This window comes from Zea mays, chromosome 3 (genome assembly GCF_902167145.1).
Source record: "Zea mays cultivar B73 chromosome 3, Zm-B73-REFERENCE-NAM-5.0, whole genome shotgun sequence".
In the NCBI taxonomy this organism is placed as follows: Eukaryota; Viridiplantae; Streptophyta; class Magnoliopsida; order Poales; family Poaceae; genus Zea; species Zea mays.
The window spans coordinates 136,699,349-136,725,424 of NC_050098.1; the positions used below are offsets into that span (position 1 = coordinate 136,699,349).

Consider the following 26,076-nt stretch of genomic DNA (forward strand, 5'->3'; position numbering starts at 1 on the left):
AATAAGGAAGAATTACATCATGCAACTCAAGATTTACATAAAATTGTATACGTCCGTTGCATGAAGTCCTCGATGCTTCCTTAAGTTCCTGTTTCTTTCTAATCATACACTGGGAACAAAAATTGTTAGTAACCTTATTTGTTTTGTCATTAAATCACCAAAACCCTCACTTGGGGTTGATTGCACTTACACATAGACAACGTGCAGTCCGAGGTTTCTGAGTGTGTTGCAGGAGACTTCCGTGAGCAGCAACCTAGTGAAGGCAAATGTTCTCTGACCCATTATGTCCTATTTACTTTATAATTCACTGTCCCGCATACGATGATCAACCTAAAGATTGGCTAGTATTATATTTTCTTGTCCTTGTTTACCCTTTGGGATTTGGTTACTATGATTAGTATTATGCTACTGCTTTACTTTAATCAATGAACATGATGAGAATATTTATGATACGATGATGCTATTCTGGATATGATGATGAACTTGTGATACTTTAGGGGACTCGGGCTGTTTCCCGAGTACCTCTCCGTAAGGACCTGTTCGTTGGATGACCACCCAGGAAAAAAGTACAACCATGAGGGTGGAATGGGACACCCTTAGCTGATTAATTAGAGAAACTTGGGGGTGTAGTTGGCTTCGCTGTTGTGCCATCAATGGGGGCCAGGGCATAGTGCTTGCTATGCTAAGGGTGGGTGCCGATGTTCATTTGATTTGGTTTTGTTAGTCACCCACCTTAGGGAGGAGTACTGTGTTTGTACGACTGGTGAAACCTAACGGGCGACTACACACGAGGGGAATCTTTGTAAAGGCTACATGGTGAATCCCTAGCCATTCACCTTGGTAGTGAAGATCGGGTCTGTACAACCCAGGCTGGGAAGGGATCACGACTCATTGGTAAAGTGTGCAACCTCTGCAGAGTGTTAGAAACTGGTATATCAGTCGTGCTCGCGGTTATGAGCAGCCTTGGGAGCTCCTTTGATTAGAGTTACTCTAGTTTACTTTTATGGTGATGATTAATGATGATGACTATCTTTATGGTATTTGGTATTTCCTCTTGGAGGGAGTGCCACTTGGGTAATAACTTGGGTTTATTACTAAAATTTGTCTTTTCACTAGTAATAAATACCTAACCAACTAAAAGAAACTGCTTAAGCTTAACTCCACATAACTAGTCTACTTTAGTCAAATGGAACATTTGCTGAGTACGTTGATGTGTACTCACCCTTGCTTTAAAACACCCAACCCCCCGGTTGTCCTCATTGCAATCAGTGCTCAGGAGAAGATGAAGGCAACATGGAGGACTTTCAGGAGTTTCAGGACTTCATTGAGTTATAGTTATGTTTAGTGGCAAATCCCCAATCAGCTGCCTGTGAAGGTCTTATCGTACTACGTTCCGTACCCGCACTTTGATTATGTTTATGACTTAAGTTAATGACTCTGTGGATGTCTTGGACATCTTGATGTAATAAAGTACTATTTCCGTGTGATGATGTCCAACTATGTAATCGTTGTGTATGTGAGTTTCTGATTCTGGCACGTACATGGTTCGCGTTCAGTTTGCCTTCCAAAACCGGGTGTGACACCTGGCCAGGGGCGAGAGGCGGACAAGAAAGCCCCCCCGGGCGATGTTGCTCGCGCCCGGCGAGAGCGGGTGATATTGTCCCACTCTTGCCCACGCTGGAGTGTGCGCCCGGGCGAGAGGCGGGCGATGCGCTGGCGTGGGCATGCCCCTGGCGAGAGGGCGAGGCGAGAGAGAGGTGGCGCGATTTGATTGGTCCACGTGGCCATGTCAGCGCCATGTATGCTAGGAGTCCAAAAAATTTGGAACAATTGCAAAAATCACAAATTCCATCCCCAATCCATCTATAAATACCTTTACCCAGGTAGAGCTCATTTCACACATATTTTCATCTCATTTCTCTCCTCCAAACTCCCTTGTCTTCACACAATGTTGGGTTGGTCCCTAGATTTCAACATATTCATTGATCTCTTGAAATTCGATGGGTCACAAACCCCTCTATTTGATGAGTCTTCACTGTAGTTCGATGTTTCATCTTCAGTCCCCCATGCACTATTTTTGGTTGCGCATCCACCACCATACCCTTATCCCTATCATTTGCATCCATACCCACCGTCTTCATATGGTGAACTCCAATTCCCAAGCCAAAATTGAAGCTTCTTTCCTGGTACATCCATATGCCCTCCTCCACCTGCTGCGGATGGAAGTCAAGCTTCTTTCCCGGTGCCTCCATACGCCCTCCTCCATATGCTCCACCTCAGTATGGAGGACCTCTTTATGTTCCATATGCTCCACCTCCATATGTAGCACCTCTTTCATATGCTCCACCTCCGTATGGAGCACCTATCTCTGTTGGATCTGAAAACCAAGGCGAGGAAAATCCTGGGCCGAAGGAAAAACGTCCAAAGAGGCTAGATTGGACGACTACCAACAAGGAAAAGCTGGTGAGTGAATCATTTCTCATTTATTTAATATTGATACTTATAGTTTACTTATATTATATGTTTAATTATAGGTTAATTTTTGGATTATGCATTCTAATGATCCCATCTCCAACAACAATAAGACTGGATCAAGTTTTTAGGGCCAAATAGCGGCAACATATAACTCCACCTCTGACCCTCGTTGTCATCAAACCGCTAAGCAACTTAAGGATCATTAGGGCACCTACAACTAGGAGGTGACCAAGTTCAATGGATACTACCTCCAAGAAGAAATGTTGCGTTAGACCGAAGCAGACGATGCCATAGTCATGGAGGCAGCAATGGCGAAGTTCCAGGATAAAATGAGGCATCTATTCAAGTGCCATCATTGGTGGCAAGTTGTTCGCATGAGGCCAAGTGGCCAGCAAAGCATGGTCCTGATAGTGGATCTGATGGGATTGTGAATAAGACCCTGACTCGGACTCTCTAGTGAATATAGTTCTGAAGGCACTGAAGACACCAAAAAGGTAGTGCTCCGACTAGCGGGGCGTGATAGGGCAAAGGTGGCTGTGGGAAAGACAAAGGTGAAGGGGAAAGGGAAGGATGCCATGAGGAATGAATCAACAAGTGAATCATTTAAAATGAAGAACTTGTGGGGTAGTTTAGTGAAGGCCAAGCTTTTGAAGCAATGGAACATCCTAAAGGGCCGATCATCCAGGGATATGGACCCATCTGAAACACATACCCATACCAAGGTCGTAAAGATGGCCGAAAAAGAACTTGATCTGGTATATGACGAAGAAAAGGAACCAAAAGCGGAACGCAGACATGAGGATGAGATCGAGGACTCCGATTAGATTATGTATTTTTAATCATCATGTAATTTTATTTTAATTATTATGCAATTTATATTTAAAATTTAATAAAAATATATTATGTTGCGTGGTTTTTAAGCATGAAAATAAATCTGCATGAATTATTTAATTCTAAAATATAAAAGATGATGTGGCTATAGTCTAAGACTATAACTTGTGGCAAACTATGCAATGGAACGGTAGAGAGGAGAGTGAAATCGAAAGCCAACATAGGGCCTGTTTGATTCAACTTTTCTGAAATTCTGGCTGTGGGTAGAATATGGCTGTGGGGAGAATCTGAGTATCATTATGATTACGTGTGGAGGAAGATAAAGTTGTTCATAGGGCTCATGATCTAGAAAGTGACAGATTCCTACTATTACAACGACTCAACCGATTATGTGTTTATGTTGATTTTGTATGGTTTTTGCTCCAACGAATTTTATAGAAGCTGACTGAAAAGTTGAGCGTTTAACAGTCCGCAACAGCTTTTGGTGACCAGAAGCCGAAACAAACAGGACCATAGTAAGGTGCCAACATAGTAGGGTAAGAAATAGATAGTGCATCGAACTAGAGTTTGTCTCCTAGTAGGCGATATGACAGGCTGAGCTGTAATCCCCAAGCTTTCCTTCTTCTCGCTCTTCATCATGTTAATTCTTTTGCTGGATTATTACCCTAACATGGTCTATTACTCTATTGTGCGTGGATTTGCCCCATAATATAAAATCTATCTAAAAATGTTTAATATTTCCAGGTTTAATATATATATATATATTTAATACATCTCTATCTAAATTCTATCCATCTTCCGTTCTCTCATTATGTTTCAATAGGCGGACTGAAATTCGATCCATATTTGAATCCAGTTACTCGGTACTAGCTGCGTATCTGATTTTTATCTATATCTGTATTTTAAAAGTTGAATAATTAAAATATTGATATCCATCAAAATCTCATCTGGCACAATTTAGAAGGTGTTTAGTTTATATAGGCTAATTTTTAATTTCTTTATTTTGGAAATGAAAAAGGATTAATCTCTCTTTAGAACTAAAATAGATTAAAATTGAGTGACTAAAAATTAGTCACTAAAACCAAATAATTTTAATTTAAATCTGAAAAGAAAAATATAAAAATAATATAAAACAAGTAAACCGTCCTCATTGCTCCCAGACCACCTTTGGTAGGACGCGACGGAGGGAGTACACAACACACGATTTGATTTTGCACCATCCTCGACGCTAAAGTACCCAGGTCAGGTAGCTGGATCGCACTTCTTCCCAATCCATCAATCGTGTTCTCGCGAGCCAGAGGCCAGAGCCATGGAGAAGAGCCGGGTGCTGGTGGTGGGCGGCACCGGGTACATCGGGCGGCGGCTCGTGAGGGCGAGCCTGGCGCAAGGGCACCCGACGCTAGTCCTGCTGGAGTTATTTGAGATTGTAATAATCTCGTCGCGCGGCTTCGCCCCTTTGGTACTCCGCAGCCGCGCATCGCCAGTATGGTATTCTCGACCTCACATCCTTGCCAGATAGGGACAGTTATTCCCCCGTCCTCTGTTACCTTCGATTAGCTAAGGTAAAAGTCAAAAATGTCCCTGCTGTTTACAGAGTCGAGCCCGGTGAAAACCTAACTTCCTCCTCTCTTCTTCCACGGGGCTCTCCTTTGGCGCCGCCACTCATTCCTCCAATGGCTACTCCGGCAAGAGGCAAGAAACGGCTCGTCGTCGACGTCGATCTCGAGCTCGACAGTGAGGTCGAAGTGGCCTCCGCCTTCAGCCGACTGTCTGTTTCAGTCGTTGCCAAGCGTACAGGCGAGAGTTCTACAGGCGACGGTTGCGGCTTCGAGCACTCCACCGGCAAGCAGCGCACCTCCAGCAAGGAGTGGACCAGCGGCAATGAACTCACCTGCGCGGCCACATCAGGTACCTGTTTTTGTGGGGCTAACTGCCCAACGTTGGATGTGAAGCTGTTGACGTTGGTTGTGCAGGTGAGTTCCTTGCCGCTTCTCTAGCTTCGTGGGGTTAACTGCCCAACGTTGGATGTTGCGCACGAAGCTAGAGGGATGTGAAGCTGTTGACGTTGGGCAGTGATATTTGTAGAGTTCTGTATTTTGAAACTGTTTTTATCCAAACTGTCTAGTGACCATTAGTGCTAGAAGCAGAGAGTGGCTTTAATTGTTAACTGTTTTCTGTCGAACAGAGCTCACAGCCGGCGTCAATCACTGCTCGGCACCTCGTTCAGTGTCGGTAAGGGTTGAACTAAGTTCAATAATATGCAGTACTATGTTCAAATCCAATAGCAATTTTTGTGGTTTCGCAGATTACCCGATTTGAAACAGTTCGTAGTGACCTCGCCCAAGCCATTACAAAGATGCGTGTAGTTGGGAAGGAGTTGAAAGATTTGGCTGGAGACGAGATTATGAATTCGCCAGATACGGCCAAAGATGTGTCATCTACAAAGTGCTCCATTCCAATTTATCGCAGTTGTTGCGCTATAATGACCACTAGGCCATGCTGGCACGGTTTCCCTGTGTGCTGCCATTCTAGACATGAACAGTATCTCTGTTCAGCTTTGACAACGTGTCTGCTGTGAATGTTGTTATTATCACGGATCTCAGCATGATAGTAGTCACCTTTTTGTATAGATAAATGACCCAACCCCCGGGTTCTAGCCTTCAACAAATTGATGACTATGGGAAGGATTGTACCACCCAATTTGTCGCCGATCCTTTTCCTTCTAAAAAAGAGATCCATAACCAAACATCTGATTTTGTCCGCAAGTTCACAAACTGGTAGGTCTTTGTAGTCTTTAATCCAGTTGTTAAATACCTCAGCAATGTTGTTGGTTATGTAGTCACACTTTATAGCCGTGTTGAAACCACATCTGTACCATAAAAGAGGGTGCCACTCATCGATCCATTGCTTCACACCCGGTATATCTCTGGCTTTACTGAAGTGGTGCTCGAAAATGGTGTTCCTATATGCTCTAGCCGCGGGATACATGTGCTCAGATCCAGTGAAGTGCTTAACATAGTTCTGCATCAGGTGGCGGAAGCATTCTCTTTTTTCAGCATTTGGAAATACATCGTTCACTGCTGATGTCAGTCCTTTGCATGCATCAGAGCAAATGGCTAAAACAGGAGGGTTGCCTAAGGCCTTTCGAAGTTGTTGCATGAACCAAATCCAACTATCTTTTGTCTCTGACTCGAAGAAACCAAAAGCCACTGGAAACATCCAATTATGACCATCAACACTTGTTGATGAGGGAAGGTGACCATTCCAACGACCATTTAGAGCTGTGGAATCCACACTTAAGTAGGGCCTGCATCCTTCACGAAACCCTTGAAGACAAGGGCCAAAAGCACAAAAGAATCTGCTGAAATATAATTTCCCATCATCAACTACTAGATCAAACTCAATGACTGAGTCTGGCATAACCTCCAAAACAGCTTCTCTCCATCTAAATAGTAATTTGAAGCTGTCCTCCCATGTTCCATACAACTCTCTAAGGGCCTTCTCTTTACCTTTCCACACTGTATCATACGAAATTGTGCAATTGTGCTGCTCTTGCAAGGTATTTTGCAATTCTTTAGCTCCCATATGTGGTTTCTTCGTAAGGAATGGCATTGCTAGGGAAGCAACCCATGAGCTGGTGGGTGTTGTTGTTTTTCGACGACCACTAGAAGTGCATGTGTGCTTATCCACGATAACTGTAACCTGCAAACAATATAAAATTCATTGTGAGCTTCCCAAATTTCATTTAGGATCCAAAGTACAAACAATGTGTGATACAACAATACTCACAACGACTGTGGGAGACCCGGCATTTTGTAGCCTTGCATTGATTCTCCATGGACAATCACCTCCTTTGCAATAAGCTCGATATCTGAATGGTGAGCTTGACTCAATCCCTAACTCAAACTCATTATTAATTGCATATTGCCTGATAGCCAGTCTAAATTCTTTCATATCCTTGTACAAACTCCCAATCTTCATTACTGGATTAGATCTATTGCACTCAAATACCCTTTCTTGTGGTATGCAATCAGTGCAGGGCAATTCATCATTAAATTCATCGCTTTGGCGGACAGTCTCTTGCCTTTCAGTAGTTTCACGTTCATCTTCAGCTAACAATCCTAACCGATCATACATCACTGACTCAGAGGCAGTCTCTTGTTCTCCTTCTTCCTCCCATCTATCATCAATTTGTATTGCCCCCCAATCAATTTCTAATACCTGCAAACATCCAATTAAGAGAGCTATGAAGTACTCGGCTAAGATGCATCAAAAACTAAACTGCTGGACAATATTTCTATCAAACCTCCATTCTCTGTTCATCCCCTAACAGAAAATCTTGGGGATCAGACAAATCCGAGCTCCTAACAGGTAGATCCACTCTTTCCACAGGGGAAACCATGGGGATGCAAGGAGGTGGCGACGACAGCTGTCCGGTGGCAGGGGGTGGGGCGGAAATCTGGCTGCTGGCAAAAAATGGCGCGGACATCTCACTGGTAGACGGCAGCGCGCGCATATGGAAGCAGGATAACGGAGGATTGCGCGAGCACCTGGTGGCGAGTGCCCCTGCTGGCAGACGGCAGCGCTCGCAGATGGAAGCTGGGGAATGGAGGTGAGCACCTGGTGGCGAGCAGTCGAGTCCCCAAGCTGGCAGACGGCGGCGCGCGTTAGTCCGGCTGCCAACCGAGCGCAAGAAACCCGTAGGGGTATGTTAGTCCGAAGGGGAACACAACCGGCATTAAGATTTGCAAAACATACGTTAACAGAGGGCGGGGGATTAAATGTCCCAAACTGGCGAGGCTGTGAGCTCCATAATACCATACTGGCGATGCGCGGCTGCGGAGTACCAAAGGGGCGAAGCCGCGCGACGAGATTATTACAATCTCAAATAACTCAGTCCTGCTGCGGCCGGAGATCGGCCTGGACATCGACAAGCTCCAGATGTTGCTCTCCTTCAAGGCCCAGGGCGCGCGGCTGGTGGAGGCGTCGCTGGAGGACCACGCGGGCCTCGTCGCCGCCGTAGCGCAGGCCGACGTGGTGGTCTCAGCCATGTCCGGGGCGCACATCCGCAGCCACAATCTCTCCCTGCAGCATAAGCTCGTCGAGGCCATCAAGGAGGCTGGGAACATCAAGGTCTGTCACTTTACATGCTCTTCCAGCTTTCACTATACTTACTAGCTACTAATTCGCGGTTCAGAAAGCTTCCTTTTTATTAATCCATTTTGTTAAGTTTGTTAAGGGTTTGTTTGGTTAGAAGGGGACTGAAGAAAGCTTCCTTTTTAATCCATTTTGTTGATTGAGTTGCATTCCTGAATCCATTTTCTTCTTTGCTGCGCCTGCGCCCCTGCCTCTCTGCTCCGGTCTCCAGTACATCTTCATCTCTGTTCTTCCCAGCCACAGCCCCACCCCCCGTCACCTTTTGGTAACACCACAAACGACTCCACCCATAAAACAACTGAAATTTTAGTGGAAAAATGAGCTCAATCTTGACGGCGAAGTCGGAGTCGGACCCGCACCCAAAATGATGATAATAAATAGAACAAAGAAAGCGGGCGCATCTGATCCCGGGACCACGTGCTTTCTCTGTCTCACGTTCACATCACCGGGCTCTAACTTGTTTCCTAATCCTCGCGCTGTCCCCGGTCGTTCACTGCTTCCAGTAGCCCCTGGCTCCGTCATCCCTGACGGTGAGGTGACGCCACCGCGTCCAGACTGTGTGCTTGTGCTACACAAAGATGATCAGTGGCGGAGGGCGCATCAAAATTAAGGTGTTGCTAAGTAGCAACGAAATAAAATTCACAACATAGTTTAAAAAAATTAAGAGTTATCAGTCATCATGATCATAATCTATTTACAACTAAATGTCATATAGAGAATAAATCTAAAAAAGTGAAAAAGAATTAATAATAGTAAATTAAGGTAAAACTTGTTAAAGAAGTGAAATAAGCCAGTTAAACTAGTAAAAACATTTGTCTAGTTTTCTTATTTTAAATACCTTTTTAATTGGTTGAAGTTCAAATCCTTTTAAGATTCCGCTTCCAACGTACCACATTATCAATGTAGTGAGACTGGTTTTGTCGTGGGGCCTGATTCGGGGTTGGAAAGTAAAAAATCACACGAATGGAAATGGATAGTCACGATTCAATCCATAGAAATGGATACTCACCACCAATCACACGAGTCTGAATGGGACGGATCCGGAGTACTCATGTGCACGTGAAGATGGTCGTGGACGTCGACTTGAGGGTCCATATCAGCGGTGACGCCGCTTCACTTGAGCGGCTCGCCTTCGCAGGGGCCCGAGGGCGACGAAGCTAGCGTACCAACGGTAAGAATGAAAAAACAAAACAACAACTAGAACTAAACCATGATGCTAGATACAAACCATGGGAGATAAACAACCATGAACACTAAACTAGAAGAGTTTGTCTCATATGGATCCACATTAAGAAGGTACAACTAGAGCCAGATGTGACAACCAAATCAGTTGGTGGACAAACACTACACAATACAACACCAAACTGGCCTACCGTGTTCATTTTTTGTGGTACTATCCGATGGTATAGATCCAACATCATCTCGTGCACATGTTCGTAAAACAAGTGCAAACTTTTCGATTGGATAATAAAAAACAAATTACTCACGACATACATCCTTGCCCTTAGCGGTTCGACTGGTCAATATAACTTAGTCAGCCTCACCACTAAGGGAAAGATTGTCTACCGTGAGTAAATTGTTTTTTTAATTGGCCAAGTGAAGAGTTTGCACTTGTTCTATGCAACAACCCACTAGATCCAAGACTCCATCTTTGTCTCGATTTCTTATTTGCATGAGACATGGAGTAAATGGCAACATTGGAGAATTATGGCACCTCCATCCAACCCTCCAGATGGTGAAAGTTGATCTTGCCATCAAACCTAAAAAAGAAGAGACTAGAGATGGCATGGATACCCATGACCCGATATCCGATGGGTATTTACTTCAAAAGATGATGTATATGGACTAAATATCCTATCTATGGGTCCTTTATTAGGCAAAACCTTCACCTAATGGGTGTACGTGTATTGGAATGCTCCGCCCTCACCCACCCATTGACCCATGGATTTGAAAACCCCAATATAAACTTGGTCTAAACCAAATGACATGAACTTGGTCGAACCCAAAACAACATAAAACCTAACTATATAACATATTTCTACTCTACAACCACAAGTACTAGATATATATTTGGATTGATGGATGTTTGGTATTAGGACTTGGTTCAAAACCTACCGTTTGTATAATGTGTTATTTTGGTAGATGTAAGATGTTAAATCTTTGTGGGTATGGGTGACCCGATGGGTGATTTTGATCCATATTGATATGGGTACGGGAAAATCTATACGCACCAGTGGATATGTGTGACTCGATGAAGTTGTTTTTTTGTCGCGGGTACAGGTATAGAATAGCAATACTTAGTAGGGATTTATCCATTGCCATTTCTTGAGCTGAGGGCCTTCTTGTACGTAAAATCTTCTTTTCCTCTTAATGGATTGGCAGAATCCCTGCCCTTTTTTTTCAAAAAAGATCACACTACGAACAAATTAAGAAACTAATGCAAACAACAAAATAAAAATACCCTTTGACATGTACGGACTCTCATATATGTAGTTCAATATATAAATAAACAACAAAAGATGAAGAGGTGCTGAGTCTAAATAAACTTACGTTATTGTGGATGCAGCGTTTTATACCATCGGAATTCGGCATGGATCCATCCAAGATGGGGCATGCTCTTGAACCAGGAAGGGTTACATTTGATGAAAAGATGGACCTAAGGCGTGCAATAGAAGATGCCAACATTCCTCACACCTATGTTTCTGCCAATTGCTTTGCTGCTTACTTCTGCCCAAACCTATGTCAGATGCGCACCCTTTTGCCGCCCAAAGAAAAAGTTCATGTATATGGAGACGGCAATGTCAAAGGTAAAACTTTGTACAATACTTGTTTTCTCCTCTGTCCATAATTCCTTTTGTATTTAATCTGACATATGTGTACACTGTGTACACATATCTCTCTCTAGCTCTAACTAATGTTTCTTTAATTGATCACAAATATATATTATTTGCTTTCTCATACGTGGAGTGTACACGTATATAACACGGCATGTTTCCACTAAATTATTTGAAATACAACTTCACCATACTATCAACGTGTTTGGTTTAAGGAATAAGGTAGTACATCATCTACTCCTCACTTTTTCCTCACTTTCTTATTTGGTCGGTATAATAGAATAAGTTGATCCATCACCATTTCATTCCTCATAGACTAGTAATTAGTAATAATATGAGGAATGAGTTTATTCTACCAAATTTATATAATGGTCTATAGAATCGAATGAGTTGATCCATCACCATTTCATTCCTCATAGACTAGTAATTAGTAATAATATGACGAATGAGTTCATTTCAACAAATTTATAGAATGAACTCAAGATGTACCACCTGATCTAGAATGAATTGATTCTTCATACCAAACACCCCCTATATGTACATGATTTTCCTATTTAATTTGAATGTGAATCAATACCATGCATGTCCCTTGTAAAACATACCGTATCTTAAATCAGAGGTGACCTTGAGGTTTTAGGGGTCTAAGACAAGATTTAAAATAGTGACCCTTCTAATTATTTTTGATATATAAATATTAACAATATAAATAGTCAAGGTACATCTAAAAATATGTTATATCAAGCAACAAGTAAATGAAAAGATACATATTATGGTATTACCTTAAAAGTTTTTTCTAACATGTTTAGATGGAAAGTCATTGATGATGGTGTCAATATCAATCTTATCCATTAATATCTTCTCAGTGCACAAAATAGCCAAACTATTTAACTTTTCTAGAGACATTTCGGACCTCAAATAATTATTCAACAACTTCATCTTTGAAAAGCTTCTTCCTGCTGGTGTCACATTTGTTGAGTTAGCAGCATCCAGTCTGTAATCGTGTCAATGTTTATTAGCATGTAGGTGTGCATTAGTTAGCTTGTTTATGGCTTAATAATATTTGTAATAGTGCGTAGAATCATGGGCATGCAGGAGATTGCACTCTGCGCGCCATGACCGCGTCAAATGCCACTTCCCCGTCATGCAGTGTCGGTCGTGCATGTCGCACGACGAGCCTAGAAAAGCTCGATCGTGCAGCTGCTCAGCATGGCGGGGGAAGCGGATCTTAGGCCATTTATATTGACAAGTAATGCACAGAAAAGGTTGCGTGATTTGCAACAGAAATTCTCCGTTGTCTGGTTCCCAGTTTCAGCCGTGGTGATCGCGTTCTGGCGCCGCGCCACCAGTTCATCCGTTCGCCGTGAGTGTTTGCGAGCTCGTCTGGTCGCTGTGAGTGTTCATGTTCTATCAATCTGGTATCAGAGCCGGTGAAGTAGAAGCGAGTTCTTTCGTGCCGGCTACCGATGAACACCATGAGCGACGCGACAGCTTCCAGCGGCAGCGTATGATGGAATAAGTCATGTGGTCAGCAGCAGTTGCAGTTTTGACTGCTGCAGGACAGCAGCAATTGCAGCAGGACAACATGCAGCAGTCTTTTTGACTGCGCAGGACAGCAGTAGCAGCAGTCTTTTGACTGCGCAGCAGCAACAACCTTTTGACTGCTGCAGGACAGCAGCAGTTGCAGCAGGACAGCATGCAGCTGCAGTCTTTTGACTGCGCAGGACAGCAGTAGCAGCACAGCAGAGGACAGCAGTAGCAGCACAGCAGTTTTGACTGCACTTTAGTATCTAAAGGACAACACCTGTGTGCTGCAGCGTGTAGTGTAGTGTGTAGTGCAGTGTAGTGCAGCCCCTAGGGCTATAAATATGTGTCCCCAACCCCTCTAAGGGTATGGCATTGTGTAGTGTTTGAAGAAATAAACAGAAAATTGCCCCAACTCATAGTGTCATCCTCTGATGAGAGTTAGAGTCCCTCTACTTACAATTGGTATCAGAGCCAAACTATCCTGCAGCCTAAACATCTCGTGCTCATCTCCTTCCCGTGCCTCTCCCCACACTCAGTCGGTAGCAAGAGCTCCAACTGTTCCTTCCTCCCCTGCTCAGACGAGCAGCCTTTCGTCTGAGACAGCCTCTTCCACACGCAGCGACCCCTCACTAGCCCACCATGTCCCTACGCTCGGCCACTTCGAGTGCGCGGCGCCAGCAGGAGGCCGAGGTCGCCGCGGCACAAGAACGCGAGCGAGCAGCAGCAGCGGCTGCAGCGACAGCGGCGAGGGCAGCACGGTTGGCGGCGGCGGAACTGGCAGCGGCGAGAGCGGAAGTAGAAGCAGCGGAGGCGGCGGATGCTGCACGTGCGGCGGCAACAGAGCTCGAGGTTCTGCGCGGCAGTAGAGCTGGCAGCTCTGCTTCTGTCGACGACAACACCGACGACGAGCTCAGGCTGGCGAGGGAAGCAGCGCGAGAGCAGGCGGCACAGTGGGCAGCCGCGCATCCCCATGGGGGCGCGCGTGGCGGCAGCCCGGATAGGCGCCGACACGCTGACGGCGCTCCAGGCGGGGGCGCACGCGGCGGCAGCCCAGACGGGCGTAGACGCGCCGGCGGTGCTCCCGGCGGCGGCGACCGAGTCGACGGAGATCGCGGCCTCTACAGGCGGCGCGGTTCTCCCTCCCCGGATCGGTACCATGGTCGCCGCATGGCCCAGGCCATTGTCAGGGACATCGGTCCCGGCGGTGGGTGGCCTACCCTCACCAAGACCAACTACGTCGAGTGGGCCGCGGTGATGAGGGTACGGCTCCAGGTTCGCCACATGTGGGAAGCAGTTCGTTACGACGACGTCGACTACCACGAGGATCGGCGGGCGCTGGATGCCCTCATTGCTGCAGTCCTGCCCGAGATGCAGTTTTCGCTTTCCCAGAAGCGGACTGCCAAGGAGGCCTGGGACGCCATCGCTGCGACCCGCATCGGCAGCGATCGTGCCCGCAAGACCACACTGCAGGCACTTCGCAAGGAGTGGGAGAACCTGGCCTTCAAGCCAGGTGAGGATGTTGATGACTTTGCTCTCCGCCTCAACACTCTGTTGCAGAAGATGGTGCAGTTCGGCGATGACACCTACGATGAGGAGAGAGCTGTTGAGAAGCTCTTCCGTTGCATCCCCGAGAAGTACAGGCAGATTGCTCGCTCGATCGAGTCTCTGCTAGACCTCTCCACGATGACGATCGAAGAGGCGATTGGTCGCCTCAAGGTGGTCGACGGCGACGAACCACAGGCTCTCTCTGGGCCTATCACTATCGGCGGGAAGCTACATCTCACTCGGGAGCAGTGGGAGGCCTGCCAGGGTGACAAGAAGGGGGAGTCCTCCTCCTCGACACGAGGCCGCAAACGCGGCAAGCCGCGCAAGCCGCGTGGAGGCGCCCAGGCCGGGGCGCGAGGACATGCTGAGGGTGGTGCACGTGGAGGTGCCCAAGGCGGCGCCGTCGGCAACAAGAAGCCGGCACGAGACGACAGCTGCCACAACTGCGGCAAGCTTGGCCACTGGGCCAGGGATTGTCGGCAGCCACGACGTGGCCAGGCCAACGTCGCACAGGCGGAGGCGGAGGAGGAGGCCCTGCTCCTGGCACATGCAAGCATCGAGCCATCTCCAGCGGCACCGGCCGCAGCGGCACTCCTCCACCTTGATGAGTCGAAAGCACGCGCTTTCCTCGGCGACGGCTCCAACAAGGACATGATCGAAGGATGGTGCCTCGACACCGGCGCCACTCATCACATGACCGGCCGACGGGAGTTCTTCACCGAGCTTGACTCTAGCGTCCGAGGCTCCGTCAAGTTTGGGGACGCCTCCGGCGTAGAGATCAAGGGCGCCGGCTCAGTCGTCTTCACCGCCGCGTCTGGTGAGCACAGGCTGCTCACCGGAGTCTACTACATCCCCGCGTTGAGGAACTCTATCATCAGCTTGGGACAGATGGATGAGAACGGTTCGCGCGTGGAGGTTGAGCACGGAGTCATGAGGATCTGGGATCCCTCTCGTCGCCTTCTTGCCAAGGTACGCAGGAGTGCAAATCGACTTTACATCCTCAATGTGAAGGTGGCACAACCTTGCTGCCTTGCTGCTCGTCGAGACGACGGGGCATGGCAGTGGCACGAGCGCTTCGGGCACCTTAACTTCGAGGCCCTGAAGCGGCTCAGTGCCAAGGAGATGGTACGAGGCCTGCCGTGCCTTGACCATGTGGAGCAATTCTGCGATGTCTGCGTGTTGACAAAGCAGAGACGACTCCCCTTTCCCCAGCAGTCGAGCTTCCGAGCCAAGGAGAGGCTCGAGCTCATGCATGGGGACTTGTGTGGCCCGGTGACACCAGCCACACCAGGAGGACGACGCTACTTCTTGCTGCTCGTCGACGATCTCTCCCGCTATATGTGGGTGATGATCCTTGGCAGCAAGGGAGAGGCTGCGAACGCCATCAGGCGTGTGCAGGTCGCTGCGGAGGCGGAGTGCGGCCGCAAGCTGCGCGTGCTGCGCACCGACAACGGCGGCGAATTCACGGCGGCTGAGTTCGCGTCGTACTGCGCGGATGAGGGCGTTCAACGCCACTACTCTGCGCCGTACAGCCCGCAGCAGAACGGCGTCGTCGAGCAGCGCAACCAGACGGTTGTGGGGATGGCTCGGGCTCTCCTCAAGCAGAGAGGAATGCCAGCTGTCTTCTGGGGAGAGGCGGTGGTGACAGCGGTTTACATCCTCAACCGCTCGCCCACCAAGGCTCTCAACGGGATGACACCGTACGAGGCTTGGCATGGGCGCAAGCCGGCGGTCTCTCACCTACGGGTCTTCGGCTGCCTCGCGTTCACCAAGGAGCTTGGCCACATCAGCAAGCTCGACGATAGGAGCACCCCGGGGGTGTTCATTGGCTACGCGGAGGGCTCGAAGGCCTACCGCATCCTTGACCCAAGAACACAGCGTGTGCGCACGGCGCGCGACGTAGTGTTCGACGAAGGGCGAGGATGGGCGTGGGACAAGGCGGTGGACGACGGCACGACTCCGACGTACGACTTCACCATCGAGTACGTCCACTTTGAGGGAACTGGGGGAGTAGGCAACTCTTCTCTGAGCAGGTCTACCCCAGCCCCCAAGTCTCCACCGACTCCAGCGCCACACTCTCCAGCTCCTGCTACAACGAGCTCTTCACCACCACGCACTCCAGCCACGACTCCGGCTACAGCGAGCTCTTCGCCACCACGTACTCCAGCACCGACGGTACCCTCTCCGGGAACGTCCTCTCCGACACCAGCTCGTGTCGAGCACGACCCAGTGGAGCTCGTGACCCCTCTGTCCCGCGACGAGGAGCGCGTCGACGCGTGCTACGACGGCGAGCCGTTGCGGTATCGAAGGGTGGAGGGCCTTCTCATCGACCCATCGGTGCCAGGCCCTGCATCTCGCATTCTGGCAGGAGAGTTGCATCTTGCATGCGACGATGGTGAGCCTCGGTCTTTCGCGGAGGCCGAGAAACATGCGGCTTGGCGTGCCGCGATGCAGTCGGAGATGGACGCGGTTGAGACGAACCGCACTTGGGAGCTCGCTGATCTCCCTCATGGTCATCGCGCGATCACCCTTAAGTGGGTGTTCAAACTGAAGAGGGATGAAGCCGGCGCCATCGTCAAGCATAAGGCTCGCTTGGTGGCACGCGGTTTCTTGCAGCAGGAGGGGATCGACTTCGACGATGCCTTCGCCCCTGTAGCACGGATGGAATCCGTGCGACTCCTCCTCGCGTTGGCAGCCCTGAAGGGCTGGCATGTTCATCACATGGATGTCAAGTCGGCGTTTCTTAACGGCGACTTAAAGGAGGAGGTCTACGTACACCAGCCGCCAGGTTTTGCGATCCCTGGCAAGGAGGGCAAGGTGTTGCGTCTGCGCAAGGCTCTCTACGGCTTGCGACAGGCACCAAGGGCGTGGAATGCCAAGCTGGATTCCACGCTCAAGAGGATGGGCTTCATGCCAAGCCCGCACGAGGCGGCCATCTATCGGCGGGGCAATGGAGGAAGTGCCCTGCTGGTGGGTGTCTACGTCGACGACTTGGTGATCACCGGCGCCAAGGATGCAGAGGTGGCAGCGTTCAAGGAAGAGATGAAGGCCACCTTCCAAATGAGTGACCTGGGGCATCTCTCCTTCTACCTGGGGATTGAGGTGCACCAGGGAGACTCCGGGATCACACTTCGCCAGACCGCCTATGCCAAGCGCATTGTTGAGCTGGCTGGGCTCACCGACTGCAACCCAGCTCTCACTCCGATGGAGGAGAGGCTGAAGCTGAGTCGCGACAGCACGACGGAGGAGGTGGATGCTACACAGTACCGGCGTCTTGTGGGGAGCCTTCGCTACCTCGTCCACACACGGTCGGACTTGTCATATTCCGTCGGCTATGTTAGTCGGTTCCTACAGCGACCGACGACGGAGCATGAGCAGGCTGTGAAGAGGATCATCCGCTATGTTGCGGGGACTCTCGACCACGGTCTCTACTACCCGAGGTGCCCTGGGGAGGCACACCTTGTCGGGTACAGCGATAGCGACCACGCCGGCGACATCGACACCAGCAAGAGCACAAGCGGGATCCTCTTCTTCCTCGGCAAGTGCCCCATCAGCTGGCAGTCGGTCAAGCAGCAGGTGGTGGCCATGTCCAGCTGCGAGGCCGAGTACATAGCGGCGTCCACTGCTTCGACTCAGGCGCTCTGGCTGGCTCGCCTGCTCGGTGATCTCCTCGGGAGAGACACTGGAGCGGTGGAACTCAGGGTGGACAGCCAGTCCGCTCTGGCATTGGCCAAGAACCCCGTGTTCCATGAACGGAGCAAGCACATCCGGCTGAGATATCACTTCATCCGAGACTGCTTGGCAGAAGGGAGCATCAAGGCGCGTTACATCAACACCAAGGATCAGCTTGCAGACCTGCTCACCAAGCCCCTTGGGAAGATCAAGTTTGTTGAGCTTTGCTCCAGGTCCGGGATGGCCCAACTTTCCCACAAGACGACGCACAAGACTTAGGGGGAGAATGATGGAATAAGTCATGTGGTCAGCAACAGTTGCAGTTTTGACTGCTGCAGGGCAGCAGCAGTTGCAGCAGGACAACATGCAGCAGTCTTTTTGACTGCGCAGGACAGCAGTAGCAGCAGTCTTTTGACTGCGCAGCAGCAACAACCTTTTGACTGCTGCAGGACAGCAGCAGTTGCAGCAGGACAGCATGCAGCTGCAGTCTTTTGACTGCGCAGGACAGCAGTAGCAGCACAGCAGAGGACAGCAGTAGCAGCACAGCAGTTTTGACTGCACTTTAGTATCTAAAGGACAGCACCTGTGTGCTGCAGCGTGTAGTGTAGTGTGTAGTGCAGTGTAGTGCAGCCCCTAGGGCTATAAATATGTGTCCCCAACCCCTCTAAGGGTATGGCATTGTGTAGTGTTTGAAGAAATAAACAGAAAATTGCCCCAACTCATAGTGTCATCCTCTGATGAGAGTTAGAGTCCCTCTACTTACAGCGTAAGGGAGGGGTCGTTGATGTGGCCGATGCTCACACGCGACAACTACTTCGAGTGGGCGATGCTTATGCAATGTAACTACGAAGCTTTGGATATCTGGGGTGTGATCGATCCTGGCGACAATCGAAAGCGGGTACAAGATCGTCAGGCGATGAGCGCCTTGCTACGTTCCGTGCCGAAAGAGATGTGGCAATCTCTTGGTGGGCGGAAGACTATAAAGGAGGCGTGGGAGGCGGTGAAGATGATGCGAATCGGTGCCGATCGGGTAAAGGAAGTTAATGCCCAAAGACTTCTCCAAGAATTTGAGAACATCAAGTTTAAAGATGGAGAAACAGTTGAAGATTTCGGGATGCGCCTAACCAATCTCGTCGGGAATCTTCGAGTTCTCGGAGAGCAAGTAGAAGACGCCCGAGTGGTGAAGAAATTCTCTGTGTGGTGCCCTCTCGTTTTACTCAGGTAGTAGTCTCCATCGAGATGTTTTGTGATATGAAACAGCTCACCGTGGATGAACTCGTGGGGCGACTACGCGCGGCAGAGGATCGACTGGAAGACAAGGTCGAACAGATCGTCGACAAAGCTGACCGACTTCTACTTTCCGAGGAGGAATGGCTGGAGAGAAACAAACATCGCCTACGCTCCAACAACAGCAAGGAGGGAGGTGGTCATCCAGGCGGTGTCTTCAAGAACAAGGTGACGGCGCGTCCTGACGGCGAGTCCTCGGAGTCATGAAAATTGACTTCCGAGGGAACGCCACGGCGAAAGGGTCGGTGCCGCAACTGTGGCATATACGGCCACTGGGCAATCGACTGCAAACGTCCCAAGAAGGGCAAGAAGAAGGAGGCACCTCCACCGGAGGCGAATCTGACAACCGGGGTCGTCGAACAAAATGGTGCATTGATGCTGGCGACGTGCGACATCGCACATTCGTCAGTTCCGCAAGTTCACCTGACCGAAGACATTGTTCCAGTCACAGCACCTGATGGAGTTTGGGTGCTGGATACTGGAGCGAGCAACCACATGACCGGAACCAGATCGCTGCTAACACAGCTTGATCAGGGAGTTCGGGGTTCAGTCAGTATTGGTGATGGCTCTCGGGTGAAAATCCAAGGTATGGGCTCTGTAGTGATGCAAGATCACAGCTCTGGTCATAAGGTACTTACTGATGTTTACTATATTCCTGAGATGAAAAGTAACATAGTAAGTTTGGGACAACTAGAGGAAAAAGGTTTTACTTATGAAGGGGGCAATGGGAGACTGTGTGTGTATGATCAAGAACACAATCTGCTTATTTCTGCTCCTAGAACAGCGAATAGGTTGTATATTGCAAAATTTGGTATGTCTTCACCTGTCAGTTTATTTGCAAAATCTGAAGAAAAGTCTTGGCAATGGCATGCAAGATATGGACATCTAAATTTCAGGGCTCTGAATGATTTAGGCAGTAAAAACATGGTTGAAGGCATCCCAGGTATCAAGAAGGTAGAGCAGGTGTGTGATGGTTGTGTTCTGGGTAAACAACATAGAAAACCATTCCCACAGGTGTCGAGTTTTAGAGCCCAAACAGGATTAGAACTGGTCCATGCTGACTTATGTGGAAAAATTACTCCAAGAACCATAGGGGGTGCATTCTACTTTCTGTTGGTGGTAGATGACCATAGCAGATACATGTGGGTAGAGATGATTAGCACAAAAGATCAAGCATTGGAATATTTTAAAAAAGTAAAACAGAGAGCTGAAGTGGAGTCTGGCAAAAAGCTGAAGGCTCTAAGGACAGACAGAGGTGGAAAATTCACTTCCAATCTTTTCTCAGTGTTCTGCAATGAGTTTGGAATTAAGCACTACACCACCACACCATATTCCCCACAACAGAATGGGGTGGTGGAAAGAAGAAACCAGACTGTTGTCGAAATGGCAAGATGCTTACTGAAATCAATGTCAGTTCCTTCAAGTTTTTGGGGTGAAGCAGTGAGGACTGCAGTATATCTACTAAACAGATCTCCTACAAAAGCTCTGAAGAATATAACTCCTTTTGAAGCATGGCATGGGAAGAAACCTAGAGTGCATCATCTGAAGGTGTTTGGCTGTGTGGCACATGTGAAACTTCTCTGTCCTGGGAACAGCAAACTCTCTGACAGATCAAGTAAGATGGTCTTCATTGGGTATGAATCAGGGACCAAAGGGTTTAGATTCTTTGATCCAACTAACAAGAAGCTAGTGGTCAGCAGGGATGCTATATTTGAAGAGAATAAAAGCTGGGACTGGGAAAATTCACTGGGAATTACAAACAAGCAAATAACTAACACTTTTGAGGTTGAGTATGAGTTGTCTGACAGATCAACGACAGTAGTTGGGAATGAAGATATTGCAGCACCTTCAGAGCAATCACCTGGAGGACTGAATTCTGGTGACCAAAACAGTCAAGAAATTCAGAATGATAATGTGGCTTCCCCACATACTCCAATGTCGAGTACAGCATCAGCTCCAGGTCTGCAGATTTCTCCATTACAACAGTCACAAAGTTCAGGGTTAGGACAGCACAAGTTCAGAACTCTGACTGACGTCTACAACTCAATAGAAGAAATGCTTGATTTTGAATACAGTGGTGTCTGTATGCTTGCTGCAGATGAGCCATCAAGTGTAGAACAGGCACTTGAGCAAGGTTGCTGGAGAAAAGCTATGGAGGAAGAACTGAACTCAATTCTTAGTAACCAAACCTGGGAACCTGCTGAGTTACCAAAAGATCACAAGGCCATAGGCTTGAAGTGGGTATTTAAAGTCAAGAAGGATCCAGCAGGCAACATTGTGAAACACAAGGCCAGACTAGTAGCAAAAGGGTATGCACAAATCCAGGGGGTGGACTATGATGAAGTTTTTGCTCCAATGGCTAGATTGGAAACAGTCAGAGTGTTAATAGCTTTGGCAGCTCAAAGGGAGTGGGAGATACACCACATGGATGTGAAGTCTGCTTTTCTAAATGGAGAACTAATAGAGGAGGTTTATGTAAATCAACCACCAGGTTTCACCAGCTCAGACACTGAAAAGAGTGCTCAAGTTGAAAAAGGCCCTGTATGGCCTCAAACAGGCCCCCAGAGCCTGGAATAGCAGGCTTGATATGTAACTTACCAAGCTGGGATTCAGAAGGAGCACAGAAGAACATGCAGTGTATAGAAAGGGGATTGGTGGATCACTGCTGCTATGAGTATATGTAGATGATCTCATAATTTGTGGGCCTAACACAAGAGATATCTCTGTGTTCAAGCAGCAGATGAAGAAAAGTTTCAGTATGAATGATCTGGGACTCCTGAGTTATTATCTTGGTATTGAGGTAAAGCAAAAACCAGGAGAAATCAAAATCTGCCAGAGTGCTTATGCTAAGAAGATACTTGAGATTTGTGGAATGAAGGGATGCAACCCTGCAGACACACCTATGGAGCAACATATGAAGTTGTTGCCGGGGAAACCTGATCAAACCATTGATGCTACCAAGTTCAGAAGTATTGTGGGCAGTCTGAGATATCTAGTTAATACAAGGCCTGATCTTGCTTTTTCAGTGGGAATGGTGAGCAGGTTTATGGAGAATCCAAATGCAGAACATTGGAGTGCTATCAAACGATTATCAGATTTGTAGCTGGCACATTCCAGTATGGCTGTAAGTATGTCAAGGGAGCTGAAAATGATCTTCTAGGTTTTTCAGATAGTGATCATGCTGGGGATCTTGAGAAGAGAAAGAGCACCACAGGTGTTGTTTTCTTTCTAGGCAAAAACATTATCACCTGGTCATCTCAAAAGCAGAGGGTAGTATCATTGTCCTCTTGTGAATCAGAATATATAGCAGCAGCCACGACAGCCTGTCAGGGAGTGTGGCTGAGCAGACTTATAGGGGATCTGTTGGGCACTGAAGTGAAGAAATTCAACCTCCGAATTGACAACAGTTCTGCTCAAGAGCTGAGTAAAAATCCAGTTTATCATGAGAGGAGTAAGAAAATTGATACAAGATATCACTACATCAGGGAGTGTGTTAGCGATGGGAGACTGGAAATCAGTCATGTGAGTTCTGAAGAACAGCTGGCCGATATACTGACAAAACCACTCGGAAGGATCCGTTTTGCAGAGCTAAGGAGGCAGCTAGGCATCATCAGAATTGAAGATTGACAAGATTAAGGGGGTGAATGTTGAGTTAGCAGCATCCAGTCTGTAATCGTGTCAATGTTTATCAGCATGTAGGTGTGCATTAGTTAGCTTGTTTATGGCTTAATCATATTTGTAATAGTGCGTAGAATCATGGGCATGCAGGAGATTGCACTCTGCGCGCCATGACCGCGTCAAGGGCCACTTCCCCGTCATGCAGTGCCGGCCGTGCATGTCGCACGACGAGCCTAGAAAAGCTCGATCGTGCAGCTGCTCAGCATGGCAGGGGAAGCGGGTCTCATGCCATTTATATTTACAAGTAATGCACAGAAAAGGTTGCGTGATTTGCAACAGAAATTCTCCGTTGTCTGGTTCCCAGTTTCAGCCGTGGTGATCGCGTTCTGGCGCCGCGCCACCAGTTCATCCGTTCGCTGTGAGTGTTTGCGAGCTCGTCTGATCGCTGTGAGTGTTCGTGTTCTATCAACATTAACATGTAAGGCAAATAAGATTTGATAAGCAATAGAAAATATTAGGATAACAATCTACATCTCTGGCATGCTAAAAATCTCCATGGTAGATATTGGTTTATCTGATAAAGTCAACCACATAGAACTAAGTTTGAAACGAGATTTATTTGAATTGACATCACATGAGTCATCAAACGATAAAGTGCTTGCAAATTTGGTACAATGGTCTCTTAATTCATCAACCTCAAGTGACTTCAAGTATTGAGCTCATCAAAAACCCAAATATAACTTTGAATGACTAGAGTTCTTTGAATCTATTTTTAATGAACTAATTGGAATATTAACCATCATCAAAAAGTAATTGATTTCAAAAGCCATCTAAGCTTCAAGGTTTGCTTCCTCACTGCTAGTTTCATTATAGTTTTTCTTCCTAGTAGCGTGACGCTTTACTGGAAATGATGATTGTGAACCAAGTTTTGATGCAATCTCTTTTGCAGTAGTATTCAAAGAAACATATTATGTCTTCTAATGCTCTTTTAAGGTACCATCAATGCACATGGATGGTGACTGCAACTTCTTGCTCACGTTGCTTACAACAAATAAAATGTCATACCAAATAATCATACCAAGTATAAACTCAAAGGTACCAAGCACTTCAAGTAGATTTTTGCATCACTCCTATCCTTGGCTTAAGTATCCTTATCTTTACTCAACTGAAGCAAAGCTGATCTAATCTTAGGAGCTTGAAATCCAATTGCTTCAACACTTTTGATCTAATTCTCCCAACAAGTGTTGCTCCATGACTTCACAGTTAAGCTTTCAACATGGTCAATCAAAACATCCTATCTTTTGGTAGAACTAGAAAATAATGCATATATCTGTTGCACAATCCCAAAAAGTGAAATAGCTTTGACACAAGATTTAGCCATATCTCAAAGAGTAAGATTAAGTCTATGGCAAGCACATGACATATACGAAAACGAAACTCTTGGATTTATATCAAGTAATCGTCTTTGCACTCACTTGATCTTTCATTTCACATTAGAGCCATTATCTTAACCTTGACCCCTGACATATTCTATATTTAGACTAAAGGAATTAATGGTATCAATCAATGTAATGAAAACCCCCTCACCAAATGTGTCATCTACCTTAATGAAACCTAGAAAATACTCCTCAACTTTACCACTAGACATATTAACACATTGAACCAAAAACTCATGTTCTTGATGACTCATGTTTAGGGTATAGACGTATAGTCCAAGACAATAGAAAAATGTTTGGGCTCTTTAACAGTTTTGATGATAGATTTGGTAATATTGGAAGCCAAAAGAGAAACAACTCATTCTAAATTTTATGACTAAGATAATGATAGTGAGATCATTGTTTTTAATATGTCTAAGGTGATCTTGCATTACCAAATCAAATTTATAAATTATTTCAACACAATATAAGAAATTACCATTCTGATAACTATAAAGTTTCTCACTAGATCCTCTAAAAGCAAAATTACGGTTACCAAGAAATTTAACAACATCGAGTATTCTAGATAAGACATGCCTAATATGTTCTTTATCCTTTGTGATTTGGTGCTTAAATTCTTTATCAATTGTTTCATGCTTACTGAGTCTAGCTCTCAGCTCATTCCAAGAGTTCATGATGATAATATAGTCCATACTAACCTCATGTTCTTTGAGCCTATCATTGATATGTTTCCAATCTCTAAAACCATTATGACCCAATAAACTCTTACAGTTTTTGGAATTGAAAATCTTACAATAAAAGAAAAACACTATCAACATGTTTTGAATAAACTATGAATTTTCTACCATGAACTTCTCCATTGCTCATCATTTAGAGTAATGGATATATGAAAAATGCCTCCCATTATCATCCAAAAGGAAATACACTATTTTCTTCTATAGGCCCCTTCTCTACTAATACATTCTTTGAATTGTTATCAAGATTATTCCAATTCTTTGTATCATAGATATCCTTAGTAAAACTTGGTTGTTCATCAACATTAGCATTTTTACTAGGAGATGAATTAAATATAGGCTCATGACCACCATGCAGCTATATTCTGTGATGAAGACGATGTTGCAACGTATACAATCAAGTCTGTTGATGATCCTCGCGCATTGAACAAGACACTATACATAAGACCACCAGAAAACATCTTGACTCAAAACGATGTTATCTCGAAGTGGGAAAAGCTTTCCGGAAACGTTCTGGAGAAAATCCACATTCCTGCAGATGAATTCTTGGCTTCAATGAAAGGTAACTACAAAAACTGTACGTAACCACACACATATATCTTCCTGTTGAACGTAAGCTATGATTTTTGCACGGGTGTGCCTGCAGGTACTGACCTGGCCAATCAAGCCGGAGTGGGACACTATTACCACATTTTCTATGAAGGCTGCTTGACAAATTTTGAAATCGGCGACGATGGAGCAGACGCTACTCTGTTGTACCCAGAGGTTCAGTATACCCGCATGGATGAGTACATGAAGAGGTATGTGTAACGCTAAATTGAACTGTTGGCTTGTCCGAACGAATTCATATATGGTGGTGGTTGTATGTGATGACTCTTTCAGATTATTGATGCTATGTTGTGTATTACCTAGTCTCGGTATTTCATATTTTTAATATTATTCGCAGCTCCTTTGTTTGATTCA

At 46.7% G+C, this 26,076-nt stretch overlaps 2 protein-coding genes and 1 long non-coding RNA gene across 3 annotated transcripts; 2 read left to right on the forward strand and 1 right to left on the reverse strand.

Annotated features, from left to right (window-relative positions):
• The first annotated feature begins 4,488 nt into the window (after positions 1 to 4,488).
• LOC103650598 (isoflavone reductase homolog) lies at positions 4,489 to 26,076 on the forward strand. The gene is made up of 6 exons (XM_020550315.2): positions 4,489 to 4,708; position 4,901; positions 8,204 to 8,439; positions 11,030 to 11,270; positions 25,472 to 25,675; positions 25,760 to 26,076. The coding sequence occupies exons 1-6, from the start codon at positions 4,616 to 4,618 to the stop codon at positions 25,921 to 25,923; spliced, it is 939 nt and encodes a 312-aa protein (XP_020405904.1). The 5' UTR covers positions 4,489 to 4,615; the 3' UTR covers positions 25,924 to 26,076.
• LOC109944842 (uncharacterized) lies at positions 4,707 to 6,001 on the forward strand. The gene is made up of 3 exons (XM_020550314.2): positions 4,707 to 5,214; positions 5,492 to 5,538; positions 5,612 to 6,001. Exons 1-3 carry the CDS (start codon positions 4,980 to 4,982, stop codon positions 5,882 to 5,884), a joined length of 555 nt encoding a protein of 184 aa, XP_020405903.1. The 5' UTR covers positions 4,707 to 4,979; the 3' UTR covers positions 5,885 to 6,001.
• Positions 6,851 to 8,195, reverse strand: LOC109944843 (uncharacterized). Its single transcript, XR_002268084.3, has 3 exons — positions 7,857 to 8,195; positions 7,096 to 7,769; positions 6,851 to 7,008 (listed from the first exon to the last, which is right to left on the reverse strand). It is a non-coding gene; the product is annotated as an uncharacterized lncRNA (long non-coding RNA).